Below are 14,337 nucleotides of genomic sequence, written 5' to 3'. Positions count from 1 at the left end.
AGTATGTTGTGTTAAATTTTTGGATGTCTGAGTGAATGAAGTTGACAGTAAAAAGTGTTGCAACTGCCCCCAGTCTCCTTTACTCAATTAATAAATTCTAAAGCTGAACATAAGTGATTAAACAAGGCACACAATCTTTAACTAACTGTTATCAGGGGCGCCCTTAGGATTATATTTTGAGAACGGGCTTGATTTTTTGATTTTTTTTGGCAAAAAATCCTAAAATTGAATTTCAAATATGGAATTTTTTCGAAAACAAAAAACAAAAATCCACAGCTATTCAACAAAATATTAAATTTAAAATAAAAAATATTCAAAAATCCACAGTTGTCCAATAAAAAATTAATTTTTTGAAAAAAATCAAAAATCCAGAATTCTTCGCAAAAAAATATTTTTGGAAATAATTTCAAAAATCCATAACTATTCTTCAAAACATTCAAAAATCTAAAGTTGTTTACTACTAATTAACTTTTGAATATTATATTTTTTTAGAAAAGTTTCAAAACCCCTTAGTTATGGACAGAAAATTGAATTTTTAAAAAAACAAATAGCAAAATTAAATTACATTTTCTAGGTAAAAACCAAACGTTCTTGATATAAAAGATGGGCTACAAACCCTCCAGTCCACCCACTGTGGAGGCCCCAGTTATACCTATACCGGTAGTTGCATAAATACGTGGACTATTTGTGGCAAATAATTAAATGTGTAATAAAATTAGATATGACGTATTTTCTTTTGAGAATTATATAATAGAGAATTTATTCTGGTAAAAATTTAATATAATTACTGAATATAACCGCCATCAGGTGCTATGACACCCTCCAAGCGCCCGCAGAAGGCCTTGCACACATTGATGATATAATGGTCTTCCATGGCTGCCCATTGCTCATTGACACTGGCCTTCAATGACTCCAAATTTTGGTGGCGGATAGCAGAGGCCTTCTTCTCAATTTGCCGCCACACACTGTAGTCAAGGGGATTCAAATCAGGTGATTGAGGTGGCCAAATGTTTTTGTTCCAAAATGGCAAGTTGGCAGCGAGCCAATCCTGAGTCATTCCAGAGGTATGGGCAGGTCTTTCAGATTTTTTCCCTTCTTGACAAGCTTCTGGACCTGGAACACAGTAGTCCTGGATATTCCAGTGTCCTTGATTCTCTCCTTGACAGACCTACCGGCGCGGAGGAGAGTGGCAACCATATGACGTTTGGCCTCGTCATTCATCGTAAACGACTTTGCTTGATGCGAATAAGAAAAAAAAAAACAAAGCCAAAAGATTTACCGAGTTACTTGTGCTGGATTTTTTTATTTCCGGTCGCGGAACCTCGATATATAAGCGTTTCAAAATTAGTCCGCGTATTTATGCAACCTTCGGTATAATTAATAACATCATGATTGAAATTTACGTTAGTTGATCGTATTAATACTATAAAATGTATGGAAAAAATTATTATAGATAGTAAGATTACAAGCATAATCCGTATCAAAGAAATACTTATCAATTAAAACTAACTTGGAGGTTGCCTTTAAAATTACCCTTCCATGGCAATTATAAGTATCTCTAGTCAGAAGAAGCTTCTTAATAATTTTCACATTAGTAAGAGATCTGAGATGAGATAAGTAAGCCTGTTTGATGTGGCTATGGGAAGGGAACATATTAAGAAGCAATGCAGACTTAAAAATTGTAAATGGGTGTCCAGACAGAGGGTGGGGGGGGCTGGCAATCACTATATCTGTAGACCTAAGATATAATATATTTTTTTAGGAGTACAACTTCAATTTTATCCCGAATAACAAATTCAAAACAATTTGGGACTAGGGTTTCTATGTTTTGATTACGTTTTATAAAAGGTATTTCTTTGATAACGTTTTTTTGTGTAACTTTTTTTTTTTTAACAGACAGATTTTTTTTTCTTGTTTAAATATTAAAAAAATGTCCGAATATTGTTTGACTTGCTCCTACGCCTCTCACAATACCTCAGTTTATTTGTAAAAATTCTCTGAATACGTTTTGTTCTACATAGTTTTGTAATATTTGTAACAAATCAAATGAAAGTAAATACAATTGACTTACTTTATTTTCAAACTATAAACATGAAACATATGTACATCTGCCTCTTTCAAACGATTCATTCTCCTTTGATTTTTTCTATACAGCAAAAGAAATAAAAAGTTTATTTTATGAGAGAGCTCTTCTACCCATTGTCGTTACTTTAGTTTATTTGATCTTAAAATGGAACATTAATAAACAAAATATGCAAAAAAAGAATAATTTTAAAGTAGTTACAATTCAATGTACATCTGTTTCTTAATTCGTGACTCAGTCTTTCCAAATGGGTTTCCACTGACGGAACAAAAAAAAAAAAGGATCCTATCTGGCTTTCCAGCATGATAATGATGACTCACTCAGAATTAATATTGTCCCGTGTCTACACACTATCTAAACACTTAAAGACGTCATTAAATAATTAACCATAATGAAGAATAGTGTTTCACAGGCTCCGCGTACGGTTTTTGATTTTGAAGTGGCCAATAACAATAATTTTGAAAAAGGAAAGGGTTTTTTTGCTGCTAGATACAAGGTGACCAACCGTTCTTATTTGTTAAAACATGTTCTCTTTTAACATCGTGTATAGAGCGTCTAGGGGATTTACGATGGCATCTCATTCTTAGGTGGTCACCTAAAAAAAAAATATAAGAATGGGCCCTCTCAATTTTTGCCGAAAATAATAAAAACCCCTAATACATCATTTTGTTCATTCTTACTCAAAGGACGATATTTGATAGAAAGTAATGTTTTTAATGGACTTTTTTTTTGACCTTATTAGATCACTTTTCCTAGACTCTATTGATATTTTGTTAAATTCCTTTTTTTATAGAATTTAATATTTATATCAATTTCTGTTTTTTAACCCCCTACAAAAATAATCAAAAAAAAAAATTCTTTGTGACATCCTATTTTTCCGCACTCTGATACTCCATGGAGGACAACCATTGAATTAATAAAGGGAGATCTCTAAGGGAATCTTCAGATCCGTTAAGAGCAAATGTAGAAATATTAATTAATTATCTGGCCTTTCTAGCCGGAGAGAAAGGTATGTCATTCAGTGGAGTGTCTTGTCACAACTGAAGACATGTACAAGGTATCTAGCGAAAAAAAAAAAACCAAGGCCTTTATACAATCTTTTAGAGGTAATGACAGTATTTCAAAGTTTAGATTAGGTTTTATTGAGTCTAAGTGTATTTTTTCATATTGATAATATAACAGCCCTTTTTTTTATTTAAAGAGAATGGTCGGAACCAAAAGCAGGGGCTTATTGAATCTAATAGTAAAGATCTGGAAGAATTTGAAAAGGGAGAGATATTTGGCTTCTTTTTTGCCTCCCCCCCTCTTCCCCAAAATTTGACTCTATATATATATACATATATGAGAATTGAAAATGAGTACTCTAGGAAATACTTTGCACATGAAAGAATCACTCAATGAGTCGGAAAATGATCGGGTCCAATTTTTTCCTCTTCATCAATGTGTATGTAAATAAAAATAAAAGTTAAAGAGGAAGGAGTCAAACACATCAAATGCAAGGAGATTTGATCTGAGTGAGGAGTTGATTTCCCACACGATATATCCTCCATTTTTCCAATTTTTGTATCTATTTTCCCGCGATAATTTCCTTGATGTCTTTTTTTATATTTTGTACACACACACACATCCCCATTGATATGTATTTTGAGCTGACTGGCTTCTGTCGTGACCTTCTATCAGGTACATACATTCAGAAATAGGTGCCAGCGTGTAGGCAACGGGGATGATGAAGAAAGAAAGGACGTTGCTAAGGAGGGAGAGTGCTGCAGGTACGAGTCATAAAAATACATTTAGAAATTCCTTTTATTTTATGTGAAATATTTGATTTTCTTTAGAAGGTAAAAAGATCTAAGAACGATGATAAAATCAAAGTTAAGAAGAGAAAAAAATAGGTTTGCATTTATTGATGATGGAAAAATTTATTTAAATTTGTTAAAACGAGTAAAGGGAATTCCTATGTTTCTTTACTTTTTATCTCAATGGGATATGGGTTCAATTTTTGGGGTGGGTAATTAGGGAGGTCATGATTTCATGGTTTTTATTTTTTTACCGGTTTTAAAGGTACAAGATAAAAAAAGAAGAAGCTATCAAGTCCTGCAAGAAAAAGAAGACAAAGGGAGTGCGATGAAACAAAAGGCGTACGCGTGGGCTTGAGACCAGTGGAAGCAACATCCATGAAAAAGGAGGGTGGGATAATCAGTTTGATTTAAAGTCTCAGTGAGAGAGGAGGGATAGTTCTATTTTTTTTGAATTTTAGACATTGACTATTGTTTTTTAATAAAAAAGACTTAATGAGGTTTTTTAATTTGTTCATTTTACTCTAAGTATAGGAGAGAGATTTGAACCATCCTTTGTGATGACCATGTACTATCAGGAGAGCGGTACTTTACACTCCCGTTCCCATTCCATGCCGGAATCTGCGTATTACACAAGGGTTGGTGCTCGATCCCGTCGCAATATTGTTTCAATGATGAGCTATGATGCACCTCTCCATTGGCGATTACGTGAGCCTCTCACCGTAGACTGTAGTGTTGAGTATGACTTGGGAGCTCAAGCTCGTGTTCCAAGGGACTCTGCCCCTCTTCTTATCATACATCCCGCTTATGTCAGTCGAACTCCTTCAGTGAAAGAGCCTCGAACTCCACAAAACCGAAGTGCGCCTCCAGTGACGAGACATGCGAGTTTTGTGCGACGCTATCCTTATGAAGAGGATTTTAGAGCTTCTATGCCAGATATACGCGGTGCTGGCCATCCTGGTGCAAGGGCTTGTCTTAAAACACGACTGGAGGCCGTCTTTGCGGACTCTGGGTTTCCGAGTAGCTCAGCTGCGACGCTTCCCATGGCATCCACGAACTCTTCTTACTCCCAAGATGGAGGTGGGGAATTGAATCGAACCATTCGTGCAGATTCAGGGATTGGATCTCCCACTTCTTGCTCCTCCGTGACTCCTGAGTCGTCTTTGGAGTCCTCTGGAAGTAAAAAATGGAGGAACGGCGTTTCTGGTAGGGCATTATTTTATTGTTTTTTTTATATTCATTATGATTATGTCAGTAACTTTGTACGCAAAAGGCTCGTGCTTCTCTGAAACATTGTTTTAATACAACAGTATATTTTAAATATGCAATATCAAATTACGAATTCATTACTATTATTATTATTGATATGATTATCATCACTTTTCACTCTTTCTTTCTTTCTTTCTTTTTCCCATTGAAGAAGGAAGGAAAGAAAGAAAGAGGCCTGAAGAATAGTTTCTTCGTTCTTACCCCTTCTTTAATTGTCTATGAGTATGAATGTAGAGTTATGTCTGTATTCAAACAACAGTCCCCTGGGGTGACTTCATAACTTTCTAGTTCCTTTTGGTTGGTGTATATTGTATATAATATACTAAACACATAATCAAGTATTGTTTTCTTTGCCTCTTCAAGATTTACGATTAGGTATGTGTTCATTGTACAATGTGCTATTTGAAATATGAGAGAGAAATAGAGTCAGCAATTTTACTCTTGTTTACAACAATAACTAATATAACTATATATATATATAGTATTATTTAAAGAAACTGTTTGATGTACATTGAATGGACATAATACGACTACATACAATTGTTCATTGGAGAGAGAGAAATAAAGGGTTCATGACAGGTTCTTGTATAATTAATTGAGTGAGTACGGAGGAAGAAGTGTATTGATAATACAAATAAATGATAATTATATGATATATCTTCCCTGAATATAAGAGATAATAATATATGTATAACTTTCCTTTCAAAAACAACCCCCTCCCGTCGACAGTCAGAAGTTCTTCTCAAATTTCTTTCTCATTGTTTTTTGTGGCTCTTGTCGTTGTTACTAGATACCATCCCCGTCTCTCCAATTCTATTTTCGTTTCTTCCACCAGTTTAAGTAGGTAAAATACAGGACCAATATCACTGCTGCTATGATGAGTCTATGTATTATTTATTATCTTCATCTTCGTTTTAATCCTTTCGTTTACACTCAGATTAACGCAAATACATATAGGTCTTTGTTTACTTCTGTTTTTTACTTTTTATTTTGGCTATTTTTACTTACTACTAAATACTCAACAATAAGGATTTATTCTACTAACACCCCCTCCTACCCATTTGCAGCAGCTGATTGGGTTCCATATCGTTTAGCAGCAGCGTGTCTGTATGTGTACTCGTGTTCGATCCTATTTCATTTATGGTGCTGTAATTATTCTATTTCTCGTGGAAAATAACTATTTTTAGGTGGTTGCCAATATTATATACAAGACTCCATTATTGAATTTTGTTAATTACGTTGAGAGGCAAACTCAATCTGCAACCTTGTTTTTGTAAATCATGTGGGTGTTGCTTCTTTTTTTTATTTGCCTTTAGGTTGTACCTAGCTATCAAGTGGAACTTTGATATTTCTATTCTTACTGATCGCTCACTAATTATGAGGGGTTTTCAAATCATGACAGTCATTGATGGACTATTTTTTTGCGCGATCATTCTGATAGATGTGGATCTATACTGATATTCCACAAAATTGAGTCCGATTACATATTTCGTATTCTTGGAGGAATCATTGTTTGGGTTTGCTGGAAATTGTACTTACAGTAGGAAAAATTCATCTCACAATAAAATAATTGAATTCATAGATTTTATTTGAATGATCATTTCGGGGCTAAATCATGTTTTATGAATCAAATGATGGAACTCAACTATATATAAGATTTTTTAGGTATCTCAACGAATCCCTGAAGTTCGAATACAAATTCAATATTTAATTCCAATATGCCTATGACACATTTCATACATATTAAGATAAATAAAAAAAATGAATCGTGTATTTTTTCTTTTCTAGATCGTTACTTCAAGTTGTTTTTTGTTAACTCGCCACACATCACCTTAAATGGTATAATTACAGGGGCGTCCGTAGGATTATATATATATATTTTTTTTTACGGGAGGGGGTGTTTGGTTTTTGGAATTTTCCAATAAAATCAAATAATTAATTTTTTTGGGAATAAAATTAACAAAATAAATTTTTTTTTAGAAAAATACTTAAAATATTAAATTTTTTGGAAAAAAATTTGAAAAATCCACAGCTACTCACAAAAAAATTAAATTTTTTAGATAATAGCTTCATAAATCTATACAGTTCACAAAAAATCAATTTTTTTTGTGAAAAAAATTTCAAAAATTAAATTTTTGGAATTTTTTTTTAAAAATCAAACTTATTCACAAAAAAATTAATTATTTTGAAAAAACAATTTGAATATTTTTCTTGAAAGAAAAAAGCAAAAATTCCTTAATTGAGGGAGCTACAACTCCTCTAGCGCCCCACCCCTGTGGACACCCCTGAATTAGATATGATATTAATGTATGAATCCGAGAGGGTAGCTGGATGGGTGTTAGTTTGCATGGCAAGTTCTTTCTTTGTCAAGGGAGGAGGGGAGTGTATTGATTTCTTATTCGGTGTAATGAGATTAATTGATTTTCTTGTGTCATGTTTTTGTTCCTCTTGTTTACTTAACTCGCTTCACTAGGCGTCTCTGTAAAAAAGATCAATGAGATTCAGTACTAATGAATTATTCAATAGGTCTCTTCTCTCTCGTTTTTTTTTCTTTTTTACATAATATACTTGTTCTTAAAAGTATCATATCAAAGATTTAAATATACAATATATATATTCAATATTAGACGAATTATTAAGATACTATGTATATATTTCACATGACGTCACAATTTTGATGTCTTCCATTTTGGGCCCTTAAATAACCCTGTTTTAAAACAATGAAACCCTTACTAATTATTAAAAATAGTGAACTATTTGGGTGTTCAAATGGGATCAACTAATAAAAGTGCTTAAACCTTACCGTCCATCAACAATCTATCGCTCTAGTAACAAGTTTTATTAAATATTTGACCCTAAAATGTTTTCAAAATTTATTAGTACATCGTTATACAATCTTATTTCTATATTGTAGATAAAAAAGTAACCATTGCAATGGAAATAATAATATATATTTTTCTCTAATTATCCTTCTTTTCTCGCTCCTGATCGATCATAAAAAATTTAAATTGTACAAATCTAGCAATTATTCTGGATTTTAATTTAGTACAATTATCATTGATTTCAAGTAGTATTCAATGCAGGATTGAAGTATTTTTGTATTCTTAAAGCTATTTGATGTAGTAAAAATATCGATTTTGAGGCCCCAAAATGGCGTCTCCTTCAATTTTGATGCAATTTATGACGTCAATGAAAATGATCTGTACAAGTTGTAACTTGTAAAAAATCATTCTAATTACCAACTATAAATTGATACTAACATTTTTATTTATTGAAATTATATGGTTAGTATGTATTTTAAATAATATAACTGTGGGCTTTATAATGTGCCACAGAATGCTTATATTTTAGTCATTTGTATTGAAATAGTCAAAAATTACACCATTAATTTATGGATCATACATGGAACATTCAATTATTGCATTATCCTCATTCAAAGCACTTTACCTCCGCCATTTAAAATTATTCATATCTCATTATTTTTTGATTTCAACTTGTACACATATATATCCAAGGGCGTTCACAGGATTATATATATATTTTATTTGGGGGCTTGTGTTCGGAAGTTTTTTGATTAAAAAAATCAAAAAATCCACAGTTGTTCAGAAAAAAAAGTAAAAAATCGGGAAAAAAGATTGAAATAATAAATTGACCAAAAAAATTGAAATATTAAATTTTTTGAAAAAAAAATAATAGAAATATTAAATTTTTTTAACATAACATTCAAATATTAAATTTTTGCAAAAAAAAAATGAAATATTCAATTATTTGGAAAAAATTTAAAAAATCCATTATTATTCTTAAAAAAATTATTTTTTTGGGAAAAAATTTAAAAACCCATAGCAATTGACATAAAATTCACAAATCCAGAATTGTTCACAAAAAAAAAAAAGAATTACCTCTACTTTTGCGTACAAAAATTTCATCCTGAGCACAAAAAAATTCTAGTAAAAAGCAAAAATCCTAAATTTGAAGGGGTGACAGCCCCTCCAGCCCATCCTGCGGAAGCCCCTTATATCAAAACCTCCATTGATGTAATTACTCGCGTGGATGATGCCTTAGCAGTTTAAAAGATCTTTTATCCGATTAGGATATTCACCCCCCTGACTACCAACCAACAAAAAGGATAAGGATACACATGTTCCTCATTATTATGGACAAAAGACACCTGCTCCCTCCTTCCAATGGGTTCTGTCTCTCATTATGAATGGTTAATTATAAGGAGCACAATATCGATTTGTACACCTGTACCATGTACAACATCAATAGATTGCTCAAACCATAAGAGCAACACCAATCAAAACAACAGAGACGAGTAAAAGAAAGTTTTTTGTTTGGGGATGATATCATCATCATCCTCGCGTATATATTGTTGTTTACCTCTCATAATAGGTATTTTCAAATCTTATGAGGTTCTTACATATATTTATATTATACAACTTTTATACATAGTACATGTCTATAAATAATGAAACGATGTAAATCCGTTTTATTAGTATTAGTATTGCTCTTTTGAGAAAGGTACTACTCATCTCAAAGTCATTTAAATATTCAAATTTTCCTGTTTCTTTCATAAAGTATATATAAATATATACTTTATATAACTGCCAAAACGCAGTGTGTTATATATGGATATTATTCACTCACCTTCTTTCAACTCAACTCAACCCACCCATTTTTCTTTCCATTTTTCAATACAAGTTTATTGAGGTAATCAGAGCGCAACTCTTCCTCAGAATATCATTATTATTAGGTACTTTATAGTATCGTGACAATTAATACAATAATGCGTATGCGGATTTGATGTTATTTCACATTTATAGTATAATGCCTACATTTCATAATTTGTATGGAGTGACTCAGGGTTTGAAGACCTTCATACCCGACTTTATGTATGTATGCAAGTTTTGTGTTTATGTCCTAGGTTGTACTAGGGTTGGATCGATCAAAAAAATAATGCAGTCCTATCTGTCCGGTCCTTATACATTTTTTTCAGCCCTAGGACCGCGGTTTTTTATGGTAACTGTAATAGCTGAGAGGACGCAGTTAGTATGTATTTCATTTGAGTTGTTCAACCTTATCTCTTTCAAAGAGACAAGATACCTGGAGATTAACGTAGGAAGTGTGTGGCTAGAACTTATCATTCATTCCTAGCTAGGAAGGAAGAAAATAAAAAGATGGCTAGTACCCACTAATTGGTCCTTAGGACCGTTAAATTGTAAAAAAAGATCGGAACGATCTAAAAAAGACTGAAGGGGAGGGGAAGAGACTGATTAGGAAATCAGTCGTGGGATCGATCCAACACTAGCTTATAGCATATTATTTCCATGGCAAATAATAACAAAATCCGGTGCTTTTGATCTATCTACCTTAAATTAACATAAAATGGTCATTTTTGAAGATTTATTTGAAAATCAAGAACTGAGGAGAAGATACAATCATTGATAATATATTTCACTTAATGTAGCCTCCGTTGAGATTAATAAGGCTCTTGATTCGACCCGAACTACGTGCAGACCCTGTTAACTAGAGCCCGATCTACATTCTTGCATTCAAGGACGATGGAGTCGATCAGACACTTTTCGGTGGTGTGAGGACCTTTTTAACTCAAGGTAGATCCAGACAAAATACTCCATCGGATTCAAGTCAAGGGAGCTAGGAAACACCCTGTCGAATCAGTGCCCCTGGATCCAATCTTCTGTTATTGCCTCCATGGCAGCGTCGGTGTTTGGACTACTACATATGTGAAACGTTAATATGAATATTTCCCCACACAAAAAAAAACATTGCATGATGTCGACATCATGCAATTTATGCAGGAAAAATCCGGAAATCTGAAGCACCATATTTTATTGTTACACCCTGTATATATACATACTTTGTAAATGAATATTTTCAAAGATATTTTTATCCCTCCCACCCCTTAGTAAGTATTTTCGACCCTTCACCCTCTCATTACTGCACCCCATGTTATGTTTTCTTATCTCTTCTCTTTCAATTTGAGAGATAGGAGCTACAATAGTTTCGTTCCTCTTGTAGAATTAAATACATATGTATAGATACTGCAGAGAGATACTTAGAATAAGGAGTATAAGGTAAGCATTGGGCTAGGAGGAGCTTTAAGATGGATTGATGATAAGTTCATAAAAATATGATGGTTTAAAGAGATGATGATTATGATAACACATCTCTTAGAGGAAGAAGAAAAAGAATCGCCCCTTGTTCCATGAAGGGGCAAATTAGAATCAGCAATGTGTTTTTAATATGTCTTTACTCTATAATTTATATCTGTTTTGGTCACATATCGTTTATTAGAATCTATGGTCGTGAATGTATATATGGGTGCACCTCCTCGTCATGTGGGAAACATTGAGGAGGAGAAGACGGGACCTAGTTGTTATTCTTCTTCTTCTTTCAAATAAATAATAATATCTTGGGGGTTATATTTCACATAAATAAGTTTATTTTTTCCTTTTCAACTACAGAAGTCATTAATTATTATTATTATGATAATCAATAACAAATACACAAGTTGGGTGCTCAAATATATGATTTGTATTCCTTGACTACTCCTGCAAACCCTCCCTCCACTCCTCACCCATTCAACGAATATTAATTTCGTTTCATCTCACTCAATAATGTCTTTTTTTGTGAGAAAAACCTTTTTTTTTTTCATGATCTTTATTTCTCTTATTTTTTCCCTGGCATCAATGGCTTAATAGTTTAAGTAGGATGCATCAATGTATGTATCTTATAGATTTCCCTTCCCCTGTGGCATTACTTTATGCATAGTAGTTGATATTTGGCATATTATTTAGAAGGTGAACAAAACAAACAATAATTTTTTTATTATAGAAATATTGGATATTAAAATTGATGAAGAGGTTTTTATATCTGATGTTGCATTTCACTCTTGTGAGGACTTTGCTCAGTTGCAATTTAAGTTTAAGTGCTTCTTTCTTACTTGCAATAATGTGGATTTAATTTTAGTCACTTGAATTTGCATTGAAATAAAAAATGATACGCATTATGAATTTGCTTACTTCAGAGCAATGCACTGTGGTAATGAAAACCAGTATTTGAAATAGAGCATCAGTACACACCTAGCCGGTGTGCTTGTGTGTGGATTTTCAGTAGGAATTATCGTTTGTAAAAAGAAAATATATATATATAAATAGTGTAATTGTCTTTATTGAAAAATGCTAAAAGTGTAAAAAGCAATAATAAAAACAATTTTATGGCCTATACTCATTAGCCAATAACTTCTTCCGGGCTACTTTCAATCTGCTTTTCAACAACATTTTCTTTTATAATATGAACATGATTATGTATCAACTCCACATTGTATGAAATGTCATGTGTGGAATGACAAATTTGCAATGCTTAGTAATTAATATTAATTGTAAGTTCAAATATAGAGAAGGGGTTGCAAGTCTTCAAATGTAGGCTGTACATAGTTCCGTCGTAATTATATATACAGGGTGAGGACTCCAAAATTAAATCCTCTTTGAGGATGCCCTCTAGCCTCAGTTCTAAAAGTCTGACAATTTGTACATGGTACTATTCGAAAGAACTGACTCAAAAGCTACAATTTTATGTTCTTTTGGTTTTTGTGCGATCAAAAATGTGCGAGCAACAAGCCAAACGACAGAGGGTGTGCAATTTCCTCTGTGCACAAGTCGACGAGAGGACGCTGTTCTGAACAGGAGAAATGATTGCTTCCTGACTGAATTAAGAGCTCAGGTCAAGGGAACCTTCAGGACCAAATATCCAGCTCAGGTTATGCTCCTCGGTGTTGTGACGTCTGACGGCAGCAAGATACCTACCTACTTCTTCATAGCCAACGAGAAAGTCAACATGGAGGTCGACTACGAGGTCCTCCGGTACCATGTCTTACCATGGTTGAAGAGCACGTTCCCTAGGGAAAACTATGTGTTTATACAAGACAACCCCTCGCACAAACGTACAAGAAGGTGCCTCATTTCTGCAGGAATAACATGGTTGCTGTCTGGCCGGTAGACTTCTGTCTTTTGTCCTCATCCGACGTGAACCCCCTGAACTTCGATGTTGCGTCTGTCTTGGAGGGCAAGATGAACAAGACTTCTCATATGACTGTCGCTTTCCTGAAGGCCGTAATCAGAGAGGAGTGGAACAACTTTTCCTTGGACTTTATCAAGCCAGCTGTGTTTCTGTTTGTCCTCGTATTGAAGCCAAAATTCAGAATGGAGAGGGACATATTTTATAAAAAGTTTAGAAAATTGCTGAATTATCAATTTTTGCTTCTTGCCATAAAAATGGCTTTTCAAATTTCTAATGTTTGAGTCCTCACCCTGTAGATACTTACGTATTGAGGTCAAAATAAATTAGAATGTTGGTATATTACGTAGATAATATGCGAATATGTTTGGAAATATGCATATGTATGTATCATGGTCGTTTCATGCTTCATTCTTATTAATGAAACACAGATGGGCCATAATGAAGGGGACGAAAAACATACGTTGATCGAAGGAAAAGGACTTGACTAAGAAAGTATTTATTAGTGTGAGATTCAGTCCGAGAGCATTTTTTCCATGTTTGATCTTTTAGGGAGTGAGGATTCAATACTTTAATAACGATTTTATCTTCGTTATTTTGAATTGTGGGACTGCCTACAACATCCAAAAGTTTATTGCAGGCCCATTCAACCAGAAGAATCAAAACTTATACATCAGCTATATAGCTGACTTCTGGCCTGCCTTTATGTGGCCATCCTCCATCTCTGACTTCAACCCTCGGGACTTTGCAGTTTCTGGTGGCTTGAAGAAGGATGTTTTCCGCACCTCTCAATTCGGATTATCTCGGATCTGCCGTCATGTATACGGCCTTCATCGTCAAGAGCTGTGTGTCGAAGCTATTTTTGCTTCTGAAGGGGGACATATTGGATAAAAAATATAGTTAAATATAGTATGTACTTAAACATTAAATTGATTTTGATTGCCTATTCTTGATTCCATAAAAATAAAGTTTTACGTTATTAATTCATGCTACTACAAGTTTTGGGTTCTCACTCAGTAAGTGAATTTTATAGAGCGATTTGGACCATTATTTCGGTCGAGACCAAATGTCTCAGACCATGACATAAATTTTATCGTTTTTAAATCTTGGATTGATTTATTCGGTCTCACTCTATGGACCAATTTTCTTTGC

General features: G+C 33.4%; 1 protein-coding gene across 1 annotated transcript in view; it reads left to right on the top strand.

Annotated features, from left to right (window-relative positions):
- Nucleotides 1-4,246: 4,246 nt before the first annotated feature.
- LOC121121418 (uncharacterized) overlaps nt 4,247-14,337 on the top strand; it is a 44,741-nt gene continuing 34,650 nt past the window's right edge. Inside the window, exon 1 of the mRNA XM_040716343.2 lies at nt 4,247-5,085. Coding sequence (XP_040572277.1) covers nt 4,440-5,085 — 646 coding nt within the window. The 5' untranslated portion in view covers nt 4,247-4,439. The remainder of the gene's footprint in view (nt 5,086-14,337) is intronic.

Source organism: Lepeophtheirus salmonis, chromosome 7 (assembly GCF_016086655.4).
Source record: "Lepeophtheirus salmonis chromosome 7, UVic_Lsal_1.4, whole genome shotgun sequence".
Lineage (NCBI taxonomy): Eukaryota > Metazoa > Arthropoda > Copepoda > Siphonostomatoida > Caligidae > Lepeophtheirus > Lepeophtheirus salmonis.
The sequence above is the reverse complement of the archived record's forward strand: the minus strand, read 5'-3'. Positions and strand labels throughout refer to the sequence as shown.